Here is a 20,230-nt window from a genome sequence, read left to right on the forward strand (position 1 = left end):
AAGATGTATTAATACACAAGAACAGATTACTGACAGAAAATACAATATATAAAATACAATATACATCACAGTATAATTGCGATGAATGTTTGTCATGATAATTGGCTGCACTCTGCTTATATCAACCCACAAACATATTCGCATGTCTAGTTCTGACCTTCCAGTTGCAAAAACTTCACTTACATCAGTGGGAGTTCAAGTACAATGATGGAGACAATAAAGAAAACATAGGGCTCCATAGAAACCGGAATTGGCGGTACTACTACCACATTTTCCTTTTCTGTTATATAGCAAATGGATGAGATGAAATTTTTCAAGCCAGCTGTGATTCAATATTTAATTAACTCATAAGCACTAATAACTAACATTCCTGTTGTGATACAAATTGAAAACAAATATGAATTAAACCTAATAATCAACGAATGGGTACTGAAGTACTGCAGTGTAGTGGTTAAAATATGGACTTGGAAAAATAAAAACATATAACTTCATACTCTTTCAGTTACCATAAATCCTTGACTGGGATCAGTAGTAAACACAAAAACCCTCAATTTTTAATATGTCAAGTAGAACTGGCTAATAATTGACATTCCAACTATTCATATTTCTCTAATGTATGCCCTTCATAAATTTCCTGCTTTATCTACTTCTATTGTCAGGGCATTAATGAGCAAAAACTGCAGAGTAATAGAAGAACAGCTTCCTTTACCCAGCCATAACAGAACCCAGAGTATCACTATGGCCTAAATAGCCAAAATCCAAGACAAAACATTAACAGTGGCTGATTTTGGTTTTACATATGTTTTGCAGAAAACTTGTTCTGACAGATATAGTAGGTTCCATGGTCAAATGTGTTTGGGAAATGCTAAATTAAACAAAATCAACCAGATTTCTTTAATGAAAAATGTTAAGGAACTTTTAATATACTAATGTAGTAGGGTGACTCTAAAGTTATTGTGGAACTTCTGTGTGTGTGCAGAGTATCTTGTACAGTGGTGTTTCACAAACATGCTCTGAGAAATTCTGTTACAGCTCATACCTACCCACCTCAAGTATTTTGAGCATAGCTTAAAGGCAAAAAGTAAGTGACAAGAAGTCAAAATAAAGCTGTTGTTGCATTTGAAGTTTCAGGATGCTCAATTACATAGTCTATCAAAGCACGCAGAATCTCTAGTGAAGAGAAGTGTCATCACTATCAGACTGCTGTGAGAAAATACCTAAAATATTTGGAGATTAATACATCAGCTTGTGCCCTTATGATACACGGCTGAACAGTGGCACCTGGGAAAGAGGACAATTCTCACTGGGGTAATTTATCTCTGAAATCTGAACACCCACTGCCTATTCATCTATGCTCAAAGGGTGACTGAATCACTTTAGCTTCTCTACTGTATATGTAAAAAACCATCAACCTTGGAAATATAAAAGAACTCTTGAGCTTGCTCATCAATTGTGTAAAGAAAACACAGGACCATGAATTACAACTAAATTCTTTATGAGCTGTAATTGTGATCAAACTACTGTCCCTGCCCACAGGTGGAGCCAGAGGAGGGCTAATGGTTTCCATATCACATGGCTGAGTTATGAGAAGTTTTGCGTTGGGTTACAGAGGGTTGTGCAAACATCTTGAAGCCAGGTTGCCAAACAGTCTTTAAGAGAATCACAGTCCCCAGGTCTGAAGTAGTGGTGTGAAAATCTTGAGGCAGGATAGGGATTAAGGTCAAAAGATTGATGCAACGGATTTTTTAAAAATAATGGATCTTTGACATAAGTTTCTACAATTTTTGGCAACCCACTCCAGTACTCTTGCCTGGAAAATCCCATGGACGGAGGAGCCTAGTAGGCTACAGTCCATGGGGTTGCAGAGTCAGACACGACTGAGCGACTTCATTTTCTTTCTGTAACTTTAAATGCTGAAGCAAGTTAGGGCTCCCTCCTTTGTTCCACTTATGTGAGCTAAAGGGACCATCATTCATTTGTGGTTTGGCTACTTTGTCATTCACACATTCCATACAAGGGTGTGCTCTCTGGATAGATTCCAGAACTTCTGTAGTAATCTGGTTGTTCTTGGAATAGAAATAGGCCATCAACCTCAGCTCTGTTACTCATGACTTCCTCTTACAGATAATTCCTTTACTGCCTAGCTATTGATATATCTGTTTGGACTGTCTTCTATATTCCCAATTCAGATATACTGAAGAGAAAGGAAAAGGCGGTTTTTTACTATGATTCTGGCTACTTTCATATAAATATACAATAAGCAGCAGTATAATAAACATTAATATAATTTGTTATCAAATAGCTAATATTTATATGACATTTACACTATATATTAGAATTTTTGAAAGTCAAATTGCTATGTACTCATCAAATCTAAGATTATAATAATTATTATATTATCATAGTACCTAACATTGATTGAACATTCACTGTATACTAAGTTCTGTTCTAAGCAATTATACATATATTAATTAATTATTTCTCAAAATAATTCCCTGATGCAGGTACTATTACTTTCCCATTTAGAAGATGATAAAACTGGGGCACAGAGAGATTAAGTAGCTTGCATAAGGTCATACAGCTAGTAAGATAGAAAAGCCGGACTCTGAATTCATGCAGCTTGACTGCAAAACCTGTGTCTTTAACCTCTAAGTGAATAAGATAAATTATTTTGGAAAGTAAATATATATATATTCTCCTTTATTGAGTTTGTCTGCTGTCCAAAGAAGCTGATTATTAAAGCTCTGCCTAGAAAACATAAAGTCCTCTTCATTTTCCCTGGAACTAGCACACTGAAAGAGACTCAGCATACAGGGTTGTTTATTGAATATATAACTCCATTCAAATACCCCACAGCTAAAATAGGTGTAAAGGAACTAAAGATTTTTAGTTCCTATTTCCTTTTATTATTAATAATACTATGACGTTTCTTATCTTTTATTCATTTAAATGTTGGTAGTCCAATAGACAACTCAGGTTCAAATAGAGAGGACAAGGTGTAATTTACCATCCAATCAGAATCAGTAAGTTATTTTAGGACCTTTGAACAGAGTTCCCAGGTATTTCTCTTGACCAAGAAGGAAATTTTTCAAGGAAAGCCAGCCTTTCTACATATACTATCAGGTACTCTGGCAACTCTGCAGATGAATAAATGTAATTTTCCCTAAAAGGTCAATAGGGTCCAAAGATAGTTCTAGCAGGAAGCTACTGACAAAGTTACCTTCTTAATTTGTGGATTGCTCAGCTTTCCAGGTGGCACTAGTGGTAAAGAACCCATTTGCCAAAGCAGGAGACAGAGAGATTTGGGTTTGATCCCTGGGTTGGGAAGATCCCCTGGAAGAAGGCATGGTAACCCACTCCAGTATTCTTGCCTGGAGTATCCCATGGACAGAGGAACGTGGTGGGCTACAGTCCAAGGGGTCGCAAAGAGTTGGACATGACTGAAGTGACAGCACACATGCATGCGCAGATTCTAAACGAAGATATTAAATACATAATACAACTTGCCTGTGCTGGTCTGCTTAATGCCAGCCAAGCATCTAATCTGGTATTTTCTATCATCTGTACAGGCTATTTTCCCCAGACTGGAAGGATAACTCCCTAGTCCACTTTCTTAACAGAGGATATTTTAAACAAATAGTTACATCATCTCTTACTTCACTATATGACCTTTTCATTTCCAGAATTTCTAATTGGTTCTTTTTTTTTTTTTTTTTATAACCACCTGCTCTTAGTCATCACTCCTGTTTTGTAAGTTATTGTTTTTATAAATATTGTTCTTCCTTTTATTTGAGAATCTACACACACTTAAAATAATTTTTTAGCTTGCTTGATAACCTTGATTTCCCTTGGGGTAAAATTTCTATTGTTAGAGTAGTTTTAACATTAGTTTTCCTTTAAAGTATTTGTTTTCATGCCCATTTGTGTCAGTGAATATTTTCTTACCTATGTTCACTCCTCCATGTCTGACACTGGTTACTTCCACCTGACCCTCAAGTTTCTGGGGTTTAGAACCAAGTCTTAAATTAGCAACTTAGTGCTCTCATTCACCCTGGATATTGCAAATTCTGTCCAAAGCAGCTGGTAATGTGCTGTAATTTTCAGTATTGAATCTGTATCTGATCTCTCCTTTCACCCTAGCTCTAGGTTCTTCAGTCTCTCTTAGCAGAAAAGCTTTTCCTTCCTCAATCCCCGTAAATTCGTTTTCTCCTGTTATGCTTAAGGGTTTTTTTTTTTTTTTTTTTAAACCACTCAGGATCAGAATTTATGGTTACCCCTTCTATTTGTGGTCTGGATCCCATCATGTCTGTAGGCATTACTGTGTTTCCATTATATCTCAGTTCCAGGTATATGCTCATTCTCTTTAAGCAAAGCTAAAATTATGTTATTGATTCAATACTTAAGGCGTACTTGCCATATACCACCCATAATTCTTTGTATGGAGAAGAAAGTAATGAAGAAAATTATGTTCTTCTAATATAAATAGCTTTTTTTATTCTCATTATGCTTTTGAAGATATGGAGTGGTTTTTGAGTAAGGAGAGTAAGACATGTATTTTTACCAGATGGCTATCTTGACCAGATGATCATCTCTAGCATCTTCATCAGAGGATGCTCTTTTATACCATTATATTTCCTTACTTTCTACAACATAAAATAGTACTTTCTAAGCTTATCTGATCATAAGTTTCACCTAAGATAATTAATAAGAATGCAGAACAGAGGGCTTATTACATACTTATGGGGTCAGAATATTCACAGAAAGAGCCTGGAAATGTGGAAGTGTTTAATTAAGCTTAAGATAAATCTTACAGAGGAGTAAGCTGAAAAAACACTGTTACAAAAATATATAACTATATAAATAAAAACATCATCAAATCTACAAAGAAAGAAAAACTAATCCGTTCTGTTAAAAGTAGTATTCTCTATTAACCTAAAAGAATAGTGAAAATGGAAGCAACAAAAATTGGAGAAAAATTTTGGCTTGTGATTCAATTTTCAGAAGCATTAATACGTTCCAGAACATATGATAATCTAATTCAAGGAGTGTTAAAAACTATATTCCAAAATTAAGTAGTTTGATGATTCCTCTCCCATCTGTGTCCTCTTGTAAATAATAAGAGTAAGATAATTTATACAAAAGTTTACTCATTATTTAGACTCTTTCATTGTTACTCAGATAAAAATTTATGACAAAAAAAGGATTGAGTAGTTAATATATATTAACAGACAAATCTCTGCTCTTACGATTCTTGACAGCATGCAAAAGATGAGATGTCATTTTTAAATAATAGAACTATGAAGATATTTTATATATTTATCATGTTATTCTTAAATTAGAACAAGGTTACAATAAAATTAAAGTAGAATAGAGCAACACTGTGGATAGAAAGTGTTAGTTGCTCAGTCATATCTGACTCTTTAGGACCCTATGGACTGTATCCTGCCAGCCTCCTCTGTCCAGGGGATTCTCTAGGCAAGAATACTGGAGTGGGTAGCCATTCCCTTCACCAAGGGATTTTGCCAACCTAGGGATCGAACTAGGCTCTCCTGCATTGCAGGCAGATTCTTTACCATCTGAGCCACCAAGGAAGCCCATGCTACTGGTGATTCTATAGTGACGAAAGAAGACATACATAGTCATCCAAGTACTTAAGTGTAAGGATAAATACTCCTTTTAATAACACTTTAAAACTTAGTAGATCTAAAATTATTTAAAGTATGTCAGAAAAAAAAAACACCAATACAGTATACTAATGCATATATATGGAATATAGAAAGATGATAACAATAACTCTGTATACAAGACAGCAAAAGAGACACTGATGTATAGAACAGTCTTTTGGACTCTGGGAGAGGGAGAGGATGGGATGATTTGGGAGAATGGCATTGAAATACGTATAATATCATATATGGAACGAGTCGTCAGTCCAGGTTCGATGCACGATACTGGATGCTTGGGGCTGGTGCACTGGGACAACCCAGAGGGACGGTGTGGGAAGGGAGGAGGGAGGATGGTTCAGGATGGGAAACACATGTATACCTGTGGCAGATTCATTTCGATGTTTGGCAAAACCAATACAATATTGTAAAGTTTAAAAATAAAATAAAATAAAATAAATAAAGTATGTCAGTTTAGTAAGATCATTTTAATAGAGTATTTTGACAGCTAGAGTTACCATTTCATTCTAAAATATTGGTAAAATAATTTTTCATATTGGATAATGATTATGCTAATTTATTAACATCAGGCTAACAGTATATTCCCTACATCTGCAAACAAACTATACTGCTAAGAATGAAAACAGTATATTTGACATAAACATTGATAACAAAATATTATGTTCTCACCTATAGAGTCAGGCAACTGTTGCAACATATTGGATGACAGTAAGAGGTCCTCCAGGGCTTCACATCCAGAAATGTCCATGTCAACAGTTTCTATTCTGTTTTTTGACATATCCAGGTATACCAACATCTTTAACTTCCCTATAGACTTGATGACATTGAGTAAACTCAGGGTTAGTGAGAAACTTTCAGGAAATACTTTAAAGTTGTAAAAACTACAACACTGTAAAATTAATTTCAAAAGAAAATGCAACAACAATAAGTATTGGTGAGAATGTGGAGGAACTGTAACCCTCATACATTTCTAGTAGGAATGTAAAATTATGCAGCCACTTCGGAAAACAGTTTGGCCATTCCGCAAAATGTTAAACAGAATTTCCATATGACCTATTAATCCCTAGGTACATGCTTAAGAATGAAACATTTGTCCACACAGAAACACAAATATTCAAAGCAGTGTTATTCACAACATTCAAAACATGGAAACAACCCAAATGTCCATAAACTGATGAATAAATAAACACAATGTGATAAGTCAATAAGCTGGAATATTATTTGGCAATAAAAAGCAATAAAGTACCAATGCATGCTACAAAATGGATGCACCTTGAAACAAATGCAGCGAAAGATGCCAGTCACAAAAGATCACCTATTGTAAGATTTTACTTATATGAATTGTCCAGAATAGATAAATCTATGGAATCAGAAAGTAGACTAAGGTTGCTAGAGGCTGGGAGGTCAGGGGGAAGGAAATAACTGCTAATGGCTTTCAGGGTTTCTTTCAGTGGTAATGGAAATGTTCTAAAATTAGATTGTGGTGATGTTTGTTCAATTATGTGAGTATTCTAAAAACCATTGAACTGTATACTTCAAATAGATGAATTTTATGATATGGGAATATATCTTGCAACATAGATATGTTAAAAGATAACAACAACAATCTCAAAGTTGCCAAAGACTTAAATGAATATAGAAAAAAAAGGAAGGAAGGATGGGAGAGAAGGTTGTCACCCAAACAGCATATGCTGACATAATGATGCTTATAATTTCAAATGCATGAGAAAGGTATTAAATTACGATTTGAACTTTACCCTACTAAGCAGAATCAATATTTTGTCCATTCAACAGTCCTTTTTGAGGATCTACTACATACCAGAGCTTGTATTATATACTGGAGAACAATCATGAATATCTTAGCTAAGTATGGGGAGACACTTGTCACGATACAGACAGTCTTTCTCTTTAAGGTGCTCATACAATGAAGGAAACTGTCCAATAAACAAATAATTATAAAACCCTATGATATGTGCAATAAAAAAAGCCTGTAGAGAATGCCATAGAGGCACAAGGCCGCAAATTGGCTGGAAGGCACTGCTTGTCCAGAAAAAGAGAATTTGTACCTGAAAGAGAGAATAGCGCAGAGAAGCGTGAAAAAGGGAGTATGTTTGAGGAAGAGTGGGAAATTCAAAGTTACTGAATACAGTGGTAAAGTTAAGCATTAGAAGAAGTCATCTGTTAAAAAGCCTTACCTTTCATGTGACAGTTATTTGAACTCTATCTTATTGGCAAGGAAAGCTATTCAAGGCTTTTAAGATGGTGAATAACATTATTAGATATGTGTTTTGAAATAGTAATCTCAGGGAAATGTGAAGGGAAGATTCATGACTAGAGTTAGAGTAGAACTGAAAGGATCAGAAGGATCTGGAAGCTGTTTAGCTAACGAGATGAAAAGGACCTGAGTAAAGGAAGCAGAAGTGAGGATGAAGTGGGGATGGCTCAAGAAAAATTTAGAAGTGGAATGACTGAATTAATAACTGATTTCTGAGGACAGGGGTGGAATAAGATCAGATGGTGGGCAAGAGATAAACAATGGTTATTTAGCTTGGACATGAATTACGGGACTTAGAGCAAGACCAAATTCTTCATTTTCCTTTTCTTTAAGGGCATATTTTGCAAATAAATGTCACACACATATCTGTGTTCAATGGTTCACCTGCTTGTTTGTCTACCTATAACACTTTGCTATACTGTCTCTACTTATTTGACAGAGTATAAGCAAATAAACACTACGTCAACAAATTAATTGCACAAGCACATACTTGGCACTGTGCTAAGTACCTTATACATATTCCTTGATGCAATACTTTATGTTCTTATTGCTCAGAATGTGTTTTACACAGCAGCCGTATCAGTACCACCTGGGACCTTGTCAGAAATGTGGAATCGAGATCCACTCCAGACCCACTGGATTGGAATCTGCACTTTAACACACACTAAAGCCTAGAGATTAAGTAATATCACACATTGGGTTCCCTGAGAAATGGAGACAAAGAGAAATTTTTGAGAGAGATTCTTGGGATTAATACCAGTGAAAAGAAAGAAGGAAGGAAGGAAGAAGGACTGGGCAGGTGAAGGTAGGCTGTGATGGTTCTGAGGAATTACTCAGCTGACTCTTCAAGTAGTACTGCAGTTGTCTTGAGTAGCAGTGAAGGGGCCAGAGCTTCATACTCTTGCACTGATTGATCACTGAATTGGTGGTCTCCTGGAATACAGTTATAACCCTACATGAGAAAGTTCTCTTCAGCTGGGGAAAGTCCTGAAGAGGGTGGAGAGTTGCAAGCAGTGTTCCCAGAGGTTGAGGGAATAGAATAAGCTCTTCATTCCAGGAGGATGACACATGACAAGATCCACCACAAGTAACATTCCAACATTGCCCCGTTAATAAGGAGTGGAGCTAAAATTTCAAACTCAATTTTATCAGATTATAGACTATAAAGCCTATTGATTAGATTAGCAATTCCTGACCTCTAAATTGCTTATTAACACAGCTCGTATCTCTAGCCCTGCTTCTTCCCTTGTAGGCAGAGAGTGTGAACACAGTCAGGGTAGGTGAATAGTTGCTAGGCTAGGAACTGGGTGCTCTGGATGAATCAGGCCAGAGGGCAGAGTTTCTTCTCATGCCTAGAAATACGTCACTTGGAAAAATATTTGTCACACTTCTTAGAGCTGTCCACCCCAAGGAACTATTATGCTAACTTAACTCATCTCTTCTGATGAGCACACAAAGAATAATATACGTGTTTATGTTTGTGTGTGTGTGTGAGGATTTCTTTTTTTTGTTCCTTTATCATGAGAAAATTTCTTTTCTCTTTGAAGCTTCCTGAATTGATATCTGTAGCACAACTCAATATGTTTGTGTGAAGTTTCTAAACATCTTTTTTTGGAAGCAAAATAACACTTCAATGTTTATTTTTGAGTGTTTCTAAACCCTCACTTTGAAGTACCTTATAAAGGCAATAATAGCCTGGAGTGATAAAGGCCTTTGTAGCCCAATGACTCAGAGTTCTTGAGGATATTAAATGTTACTCCAACATCCAGACAAAGAGGGATCTACAGATGAGCATAGAGCAACAAATTAAAAAAGGGGAAGCCACTACAAGCAAATGGAGATATTGGAGTTTGCTGTTCAGTTATATTTTTATTGACTGATATTAGAGTGATAGCAAACAAATTTTTGATCATTATTTGCTTCTCTGATTTGTGAAAAGTAAAGTGGAAAAATGATAATCCAGGCTTCTAAAAGTATTTTAAAATATATTAGCTTAATGTATTATGGTATGTGAACTGAAAACAAAAGGAATGTGCTTTTTACTCCTGTATCTTATGACTCAATATTTAGAATTAATCCTTCTGTGAAACTGATAGACATGGGCTGAAGACTGCATTCAAGCTCAGACTTTCAAGGCCAAATGTTTCTAGGTAATTGTCTAACAACTCTTTGCCAGCCTAGGCATTCAAAAACCATACCTGTTTAAGGGCAGGAGGTATAGGAGTATCCCATAAGTATTCCCATAAGGAGTGTCATAAAATATGGAATTCAAGTGTACAAAGTAAAGCAAGAAACCCAGTTAAAGATGTCAGTATATAAGAAAAAAATACTTTGTAACAGACAAATTAGACAGCACTATCTGTTTTACAGACAACTGAATCACTATCTTTACATTTAAATAATACATTAAATAATACATTGACTATGCAATTCATCAGGCTTCCCTCATAATTCAGTTGGTAAATCATCTGCCTGCAATGCAGGAGATCTGGGTTCAACTCCTGGGTCAGGAAAATCCCCTGGAGAAGGAAATGGCACCCCACTCTAGTATTCTTGCATGGAGAATCCCATGAACAGAGGAGCCTGGCGGGCTACAGTCCATGGGATTGCAAGAGTTGGACACGACTTAGTGACTAAACCACCACCATGGAATTCATCTGCAAGGTTGGATTTTGGGAACAGAACCAGTGTGAAAAGTGGGATAAGCCCAATTCTCATTCAGACCTTCTACTGATACCCATAGCAACAGCATTTGGAGCATCAGGGTGAGCGTGAGCCTCTGAAGCTGGTTTGAATCACAGGTCCACCATTTACTGACTGTGTGACCTTGGCCCAGTTACTTACTCTTTCTGTTTCAGTATCCTCATCTATAACATGGAGTTGGTAATAAATTCTGCTTCACAGGGTTGCTCTGAGAATTCAGTGAGTCACTTGTAAAATATCTAGATAGTGCCTAGCTCCTGATAAATGCTATGTAAGTAGTTTTGAATAAATATATACACTGCAGGTATAAACTTTTCCCACTAGACATGCATTCTGATTTCCACCAACGTGATGGACATGAGTTTGAATAAGCTCCAGGAGTTGGTGATTGACAGGGAAGCCTGGTGTGCTGCAGTCCATGGGGTCGCAGAGAGTGGGACACGACTGAGCAACTGAATTGAACTGAACTGATATACACTTTGAATATGGCACATATCAGTCTCTGCTATGTGTAGTAGAATATAGATTTGTCTCTTCTGTTATATGCAGACCCCTCAAACAAATACGCTCAAGGTCATTGAATATATTATATTTGTAACTCTGACATGAGCATGGTTTCTAATTCATAGAGGTATATTTGTATATGGTTTTTAATAAATCAATAAACAGAAAATATGCATGCTTTTCTATTTTGTATCTGTGAGGATAATAGAAATGTATTCTTTTGGTGAGAGAAGAAAGTATATTTTCTCTAATCTTTTGTCAGATTTTATTCTTTATATGGTCCCATGCTTATTCAAAAGAGAATAGCTTCCTCTTCTTGCTTTTGCAATCATTTTAAGAAATGTTTAATGTCAATTCAAACAAAGAATCAAGTCTGGCTTTTGGAACACACATTGAAATCTCAGTGGCTGAAGAATTATTCCACAACCAACTGTCCTGGCTACTTAACCCCATGCAAGAGTTTAGATTGGCTTTCACCACTGAGAGCCTTCTAGTTGTTTTTTTGTGTGTGGTGTTTAGTTGCTAAATTGTGTCCAACTCTTTTGTGACCTCATGGACTGTAACCCATAGGCTCCTCTGTCCATGGGATTTCCCAGGCAAGAATATTGGAGTGGGTTGTCATTTCCTCCTCCAGGGGATCTTCCCAACCCAGGGACTGAACCCATGTCTCCTGCATTGCAGGTAGATTCTTTACCACTGAGCCTCTTGGGAAGCCCTGGGTATGTATGTACATGCTTATACCTGAGGGCACATGTCATGAGTGGCAAGAAACAGTGTTATATGGAAAGCCATTCTTTCACTGGATGGAAAATGAATGGTCACACTCAGTGAGTTGATTAGTCCACCTATGATTCAGGAGATATTACTGAATTTTCTGTTAGAGAGATAATTTGACTCTAACTTCCTATTTTTAACAAGTTATGTTCCTTGCGTTTTTCAAAAAATCAAGTAGATCTACTTTAAATCACCTGAACTGAGAGAGAAATTTTTATCTTGTGGAAGAGCTCAAACAATATGAGTAGAAACCATTATCTAATTACCTATAAGAAGAAAATTGATTTTGTAAAACTAAGGCTTGGTATTATGTATAGCATTTTTTTCATATAACAATATAAATTTGTTCAGATTTGAAAAACAGTAAGTACAGAAAGAGATGAAATGTACTTCTAAGTGTATAAGAAAAATCTTTCATATATGTTACATACTCATTTTACTCACCTATAACACATATAACACTCGTAACACTCAATATTAAAAAACAAACTAGTGAAAAACACTTGATGGAATACTATTATCAAATGTTTAACTTTGAAATGAAAACACTGAGGTTTAAGATGCAAGATTAACCATTATCAGTTACAATTAATATACAACATAGATGCTAGATGACATGACATAATAAAAACTTACATACCCCAGGTAGCACTTGCAATGCATTATTATCCATCCACAACTCCCTTAAATTTTGTATTTGATCCAGAACTTCAGGCTGGGGGAGAAGTAGGGAGAAAAGAGAGAGGAGAAGAAAACTAAATTAGTCTTTTTCTTATCACAGTATAAGATGTAATTTATTGGATCTGAAAGTTTTATTTGGGAATCCAGTGTTAATCCTTAAGAAATTCCAAGTTTAACATATCTCTTCTAGCAAAACTGGTATTCCCTGAGGTAGCCAACCTATAACTGATGTGAAAACCATTAGAACAAGAATAATAAAAGTTAAAATCTATTACTCTCCCTTAACACTATTCTCTGCAGTATTTATCAATCTCTGTCTTCTTCACTAGAGTATGATTTTTTGAAGGGCAGAGTAATGTTCAGTTTTTAATCCCTGTGTCCTCAGATTCTCATTGTTTGCCATGGTAGTTGGTAAACAGTAGGTTTTTATCATAACACCATACACACAAACATCCTCTGCTCCATGATGTAATAATAGTATAGGAGCTTCCCAAGTGGTACAATAGTAAAGAATCTGCCTGCCAATGCAGGAGACACCCTGAGTCAGGAAGAGCCCCTGGAGAAGGAAGTGGCAACCCATGCCAGTATTCTTGCCTGGAAATTTCATGGACAGAGGAGCCTGGTGGGTCCATGAGGTTGCAAGGAGTTTGACACAAGTGAGTGAATGAACACACACACAATAATAGTACAAGACCCACTCATTTCTTATCTTTTCATTTACTCAACAAAAAATTATTTGTTGAATAATGGGGAGGCCTACTATGCAAAACATACAATGCAGGATTCACAGTTATTCAAAGCTAGTCCCTGCCTTGAAGTAGCTGAGAAGCTAATTGGGGAGATAAATGTATATAAATAACAAAATCACAAGGCATCATATGGGGGAAAAGAATAATGTAGAGAAGGTCAGAGAAAAAAAGAGACAGAATATGATCAAGAGGTAACATACTGTGCATAATATATAATTTAATTCCAAAATTAGAAGCTGTCTCTAAATTCTATCTCCTGGGAAGCAGACTATTCAGAGGGTAGGCTGCTATTGCTGCCAGCATCATTTCTTGATTTATGATGACCTCTTCCTGATTTCTTTCCAGAAATTATCTCCCCTGCTCCCACTCTAAGGCCACCTGCTTCCCTTGAAGTGGATTCCTTTTTTTTTTTTAAACCACTCCAGGGAATTGACAATGGCCAAAACTAATTACTGCATTATATTCATCTACCCACAGGGTTTGGCTCAGGGATCCATCAGAGCAGATAAGAAGCAATGGTTCTCTGATTGGGTTTTTGTCTTTGTTTAGTTGCTAAGCCGTATCCGACTCTCTTGTGATCCCATGGACTGTAGTCCGCCAGGCTGCTCTGTCCATGAAATCCTCCAGGTAAGAATACTGGAAGGTTGCCATTTCCTTTTCCTGGGGATCTTCCTGACCCAGGAATTGAACCCACGTCTCCTGAATTTGCAGGCGGATTCTTTACCACTGAGCCACCAGGGGAGACATCTCTGACTGGGACTTGGGGAAAAGACTCTTGCTCTTGTCTGCTGGATTTGAAACTGGAAGCGTACAGTTCTGGGGGCTTCAGGCACGAGGTAAGAAGGAGAGCCTGTTTGAATTAAGATGGATCCTGATGGCACCATTTAAGCTTAGAATTAAGCCACACCTTGTTGTTAGTCACTCAGCTGTGTCGACTCTTTGTGACTCCATGGACGACAGCCCGCCAAGCTCCTTTGGAGAACTCCATGGAGTTCTCCAGGCAAGAATGCTGGAGAGGGTTGTCATTCCCTTCACCAGGGGATTTTCCTGACCCAGGCATCAATTCCTGGTCTCCTGCATTGCAGGCGGATTCTTTACTGTCTGAGCCATCACCCTAAGTCAGATTTTTTTTTTTTTGTCTCCAACTAAAAAAAAATTATCACTGAAATAAGATACAACCATAGTTCAGTAAAATTAGAGACCTAATGAAGAAAGCTAGTATATTTGATAGGGTATCAGTGGAAAAGAATGGAATGGTATCAATGTTACTACTGGACTATTGATAATTATGGGTCAGTAAAATACACTTCAGAGACTTCTGGACTACTTTGGAGATAAGTTTCTGATGCCTTTAGCCTGCAAATGCAATGGAACATGGTGCTATTCCTGAGAGAAGTTTCATTTGTAACAAGGATCAAAATCTAAAGTTTCAACTTGGAAAATAGTTAGGACTACATGAGGAAGGTGGGGGGTAGATTTTTGTATAGGAAAATATTCACACTATTGCTTAGCTCATGGGGAACAGGGAGTGAACTACTCCATTGGAAAACTCTGTCTCTGTGTCAGTCATATGGCATAATTTTTCTAAGCTCAGGCATCATGCAGACTTTAGGGGAAGAGAAAAAGTTGCATACCTTAGTTCACAAGTTTATGGAATAAGACAGAGGCTAGTGTATACATTTGAAACCATGAGCATTATTCAGGAAGTCTAGCTGTGCTGTGGTAACAAATTAATCCTGAAATCTCAGTGGCTTAACAAACAGGATTACTTACTCTTATTTCGTGTTCACTGTGGGTTTCTGCTCGCCACCAACCAGTCCTGTGTTACCACCAAATCAAGACTTTCAGAAGAGTCAAAGCAGGGAGAGGGAGTATGAAAAACTAGCCACTGCCCTTACAGATCTCAGGCTGGCAGTGACACTTAATCACTTCTTCTTATAGCTCATTGTCTAGAACGGTTTATACAGCCTGGACCTGAGTTTAGGGAAGGCTGGGGAATGTGGGAAGAATTCAAGGAATATTGGGTGACTACTAAAAGGAGTCAGACACAACTTAGTGACTAAACAACAACAGCTGCCCTTGCCACACAGTGATACCCTATGAAAAAAACAAAATGACAAGAATGAAGACATAGTACTTTCATAATTTAGTTATCCCCTAATTTTATAAGTGTTTATTAAACTGCTTCTCAGTCCAGGTACTTCACTAGAGTCATAATATGTGTTATGATCTCTGCCTTCAAGGAACGAACCCATGGTCTATTTCTTGAGCAAACATATAAAGAGCAATTATGTGACATTATGGGAATACAAAGAAGGAGAGGTCTATAATGCCATAGTATCAAGGGAAACCAGACATGGATTCCTGAAGCTGAGATGAGAAGGAACTGATCAGAAGAAAGGAGAGGAGAGGAAGCATATTTTAACATGAATCAGAGTGGTGAGCAACAGCAAGATGTATTCAGGGGAACCATAGGCAGTTTGCTTTACTGAATTGTCAAGTTTAAGATGGAGTAACTAGTGTAAGCAGCAGAAAATCAGGCTAACAAAAGAGGTTGGGTCTGTCAAGGCCTCACCTTTTGTTAGGGAGATAGGAATTTATCTTATGGGTCAAGAAGCATCACTAAAGGTTTTCTAAGAGGAAGTGATATTTTATATTTATCACTCTGCATGCACGCTAAGTCACTTCAGTAGTGTCCTTGTTCTTGTTCTATTGGCTGGAAGGACACCAGGCAGGAGGACCCTTGTTGGGGTCCAACTGGAAAGGGTCAGTAACAGAAGAGCAAAATACAGAAGAAGGCAAGAAGAAATGGAGCCCAGGAGAGTAAGGGCTTATTAAAGTCCAATGAACAGAGTGTTAAAATAAGGAAGTGAAGAAGAGTATCATACACTGGAGAGGTGTCCGGTAAAATAAAAGATGAAGATGGGAACTCAGTTTTGGAAATAGTAACATACTGGTAAACTTAGTGATAGTAATTTCATGAGATAACTATATTACAGTGGGTTGAAGATAAATAATATGCAAATAAATGGGGACAGTACAGATAGAATATTCTTTGTAAAGTCTGGGTGAGATGAGAGGAGAGGAATTGAGGAGCTAGGAAGAAATTGAGGAAGCTGACAGGAAGATACTAGATGAGAATGGTTCATACTGGAATCGTCTGAAGGGAATCAAAGAAGAAACTGAGGGGAATCGGAAGACCTCTATCAATGATCACTGTTATTTTAACTTTTGGGGGAGCCAGGTGGAAGACTGACAATCTAGGAAAAAAAAGAAGAACGGATTTCAGGTTTCTATGAGGCCAGACAGAGTGTAGTAGGAGTGAAGGATTGAGAGAAGTAAAAGGATAAGAAATTAGAATGAGAGAGCAGAAGTTAGGAGGTCAAGATTGCTGAAGTTGTTTCAGGCAATGACAAAATTCAAGCCGTAACCCTGGGTATTATGACACGTTGGTGTGTGTGGGCAAGGGAGAATGCTGTGGAAACATAAGACCTTGCATGATCTCTAAGGATCTGGGTAACCTTTGGTGGACTACATAGCTTGCTCCCTTGGCTGTGCCAGGTAAGGTGAAAGTGAAAGTGTTAGCTGCTCAGTCATGTCAGACTCTTTGCAACCCATGGACTGTAGCCTGCCAGGTTCCTCTGCCCATAGTATTTTCCAGGCAAGAATACTGGAGTGGGTAGTCATTCCCTTCTCCTATAGGTTCTTCCCAACCTGGGGATGGAACCCAGATCTCCTGCATTGCAGGCGGATTCTTTACCATTTGAACCACCATCAGGTAAAGTGTCAGATAAAATTGACCAATAATACCTCTAAAATATCTCTCATGCTGGATTCTTCTGGGGACTCTAGGCATCTAAGACAACTTGGAGAGGGATTACTGACGCTAACCTATATTTCTACTTTATTTTAAAAGCTCCATTTAATTAACTTAATAACATAATATGGTAACAGTAGTCCTACTTTACAGATGAAGACTCTGAAAATAATTTTCTGGGGAAAATAAGAATAGGTGGATAAGGGTTGTGTAACTGCAGCTGGGATCATAACTCAGGTCTCCTGGTTCCAAAGATGACATCATGTTACAGCTTAAAACTGAAATTCTGAAATAATGAAGAATGCTGGTGATCACAAATGCCCAATAAAGAAAGTAAAGCATATGCTGGATTTCTAAAAAACAGATAATGTTTTCATTACTGGATGTTATAATAAAATGTGTCACAGAGGAAATCTCAACAACTTCCTAATAAAAGAAGAGACCAAATATATTTAGCAGATTAATATATAACCTTGCTGAAATAACATAAAGATGCAGTGATATCTCATGATCAATAGACAATTTTGAAATGGATCCTGGAACTAAATTAAATGGCTTTCACCCAACCTAACACATAAATTGCTTTTTATTCATACCATTTGATTTCATTCTCAAAGTCAATTGTTTCCGTTAAAAATGAGTGAATTAACTGAAGAATGGCTTGGCATACTTCATGCTCATGAAGGTGTTGTGAACTGGACACTCACATAACTCCTTTAATGATTATAAATTAGTGTAGTATTTTAGGAAAACATTTTCAAATACATATCTCATGTTATGAAAATGTTCACATTGGTTTTGGGGCAGTTATATCAATAACCTCAGATATGCAGATGACACCACCTTTATGGCAGAAAGTGAAGAGGAACTAAAAAGCCTCTTGATGAAGGTGAAAGTGGAGAGTGAAAAAGTTGGCTTAAAGCTCAACATTCAGAAAACGAAGATCATGGCATCCGGTCTCATCACTTCATGGGAAATAGATGGGGAAACAGGGGAAACAGTGTCAAACTTTATTTTTCTGGGCTCCAAAATCACTGCAGATGGTGACTGCAGCCATGAAATTAAAAGACGCTTACTCCTTGGAAGGAAAGTTATGACCAACCTAGATAGCATATTCAAAAGCAGAGACATTACTTTGCCAACAAAGGTCCATCTAGTCAAGGCTATGGTTTTTCCAGTGGTCATGTATGGATGTGAGAGTTGGGCTGTGAAGAAGGCTGAGCGCTGAAGAATTGATGCTTTTGAACTGTGGTGTTGGAGAAGACTCTTGAGAGTCCCTTGGACTGCAAGGAGATCCAACCAGTCCTTTCTGAAGGAGATCAGCCCTGGGATTTCTTTGGAAGGAATGATGTTAAAGCTGAAACTCCAGTACTTTGGCCACCTCATGTGAAGAGTTGACTCATTGGAAAAGACTCTTCTGCTGGGAGGGATTGGGGGCAAGAGGAGAAGGGGACGACAGAGGATGAGATGGCTGGATGGCATCACTGACTCGATGGACATGAGTCTGAGTGAACTCCAGGAGTTGGTGATGGACAGGGAGGCCTGGAGTGCTGCGATTCATGGGGTCGCAAAGAGTCAGACACGACTGAGCAACTGATCTGATCTGATCTGATGGTACTAAAATTATCTGAAACATAGAAAAACCTTATTGCAGAAAAATTTTATTATAGGATAATTAATAATATTAAAAACTTAGTCACATTTTAAATAAACAACAGCATAAGAAAAGAGAGAACCAAATTATGATAAAATCATAAGTTGGTACAGTGTATAACAATGAGAATGAATTATCTTTTTTTATGTAAGATATACCTTGCAAATAATGTTGAATGAAAAAGCAAGTATGGAAAATTTGTATAACACAAATCAGCATAGATTTTAAAGTGTTACATATTTATAAATACATATACATACAATAAAAATAGTAATATATAAAATAGATGCACACAAAATTAAAAATAGTAATTGTCGTGGAATTGGAGTAGGACTAAGAGGGAGACTTTTACTTGGGGTCTGTTGTTGCTCAGTCAGTCAGTCATGTCTAACTCTGTGACCCCACTGACTGCAGTATGTCAGGCTTCTCTGTCCTTCACTATCTTCCAAAGTTTACTGAAACTCATGTCTGGGAGTTGGTGATGGACAGGGAGGCCTGGCGAGCTGCAGTCCATGAGGTCGCAGAGTCGGACATGATTGAGAGACTGAACTGAACTGAACTGATGTCCATTGAGTCAGTGATGCCATCCAACCATCTCACCACTGTTGTCCATTCTCCTCCTGCCCTCAATCTTTCCCAGCATCAAGGTCTTTTCCAATGAATTGGTTCTTGGCAAAAGAACCTTCAGGTAGCCAAAGTATTGGAGATTTAGCCCAGTTCAGGTGGCCAAAGTATTGGAGATTTAGCTTCAATATCAGTCCTTTCGATGAATATTCAGGGTTGATTTCCTTTAGGATTGACTGGTTTGATCTCTTTGCTGTCTGAAGGACTCTCAAGAGTCTTCTCTAGCACCACAATTCAAAAGCATCAATTCTACACTCAGACTTCTTTATGGTCCAACTGCTACATCCATGCATGGCTACTGAAAAAACTGTAGCTTAAACTATATGGACCTTTGTCGGCAAAGTGATGTCTTTTTTTAACTTGCTGTTTAGATTGATCACAGCTTTTCTTCCAAGGAGCAAGCATTTTTTCCTTTTTCCAAGGAGCAAGCATTTTGTGGCTGCAGCCACCATCCACAGCGATTTTGGAGCCCAGAAAATGAAATCCTTTACTATTTCCACTTTCCCCACTATTTCCCATGAAGTAAAAGGACCAGTTCAGTCCAGTTCAATTGCTCAGTCGTGTCCGACTCTGCGACACCATGTACTGCAGCATGCCAGGCCTCCCTGTCCATCACCAACTCTTGGAATTCACTCAAACTCATGTCCATTGAGTCGGTGATGCCATCCAACCATCTCATCCTCTGTCTTCCCTTTCTCCTCCTGCCTTCAATCTCTCCCAAAATCAGGGTCTTTTCCAATGAGTCAGTTCTTTGCATAAGGTGGCCGA

The 20,230-nt window shown here is 37.6% G+C and overlaps 1 protein-coding gene across 14 annotated transcripts in view; it reads right to left on the reverse strand.

Annotated features, from left to right (window-relative positions):
* Window positions 1-20,230, reverse strand: part of LRRC7 (leucine rich repeat containing 7) — a 622,091-nt gene that overhangs the window by 151,480 nt on the left and 450,381 nt on the right. For all 14 annotated transcript variants that reach the window (XR_003510334.1, XR_003510333.1, XM_027536916.1 and 11 more), the window contains 2 exons: window positions 12,578-12,652; window positions 6,351-6,495 (listed from right to left, as the gene is read on the reverse strand). Coding sequence is in view for 12 of the 14 variants with exons in the window: in XM_027536916.1 (XP_027392717.1) it covers window positions 6,351-6,495; window positions 12,578-12,652 (220 nt within the window). In the remaining 2 variants the exon portion in view is untranslated. The remainder of the gene's footprint in view (window positions 1-6,350; window positions 6,496-12,577; window positions 12,653-20,230) is intronic.

Source organism: Bos indicus x Bos taurus, chromosome 3 (genome assembly GCF_003369695.1).
Source record: "Bos indicus x Bos taurus breed Angus x Brahman F1 hybrid chromosome 3, Bos_hybrid_MaternalHap_v2.0, whole genome shotgun sequence".
In the NCBI taxonomy this organism is placed as follows: Eukaryota; Metazoa; Chordata; class Mammalia; order Artiodactyla; family Bovidae; genus Bos; species Bos indicus x Bos taurus.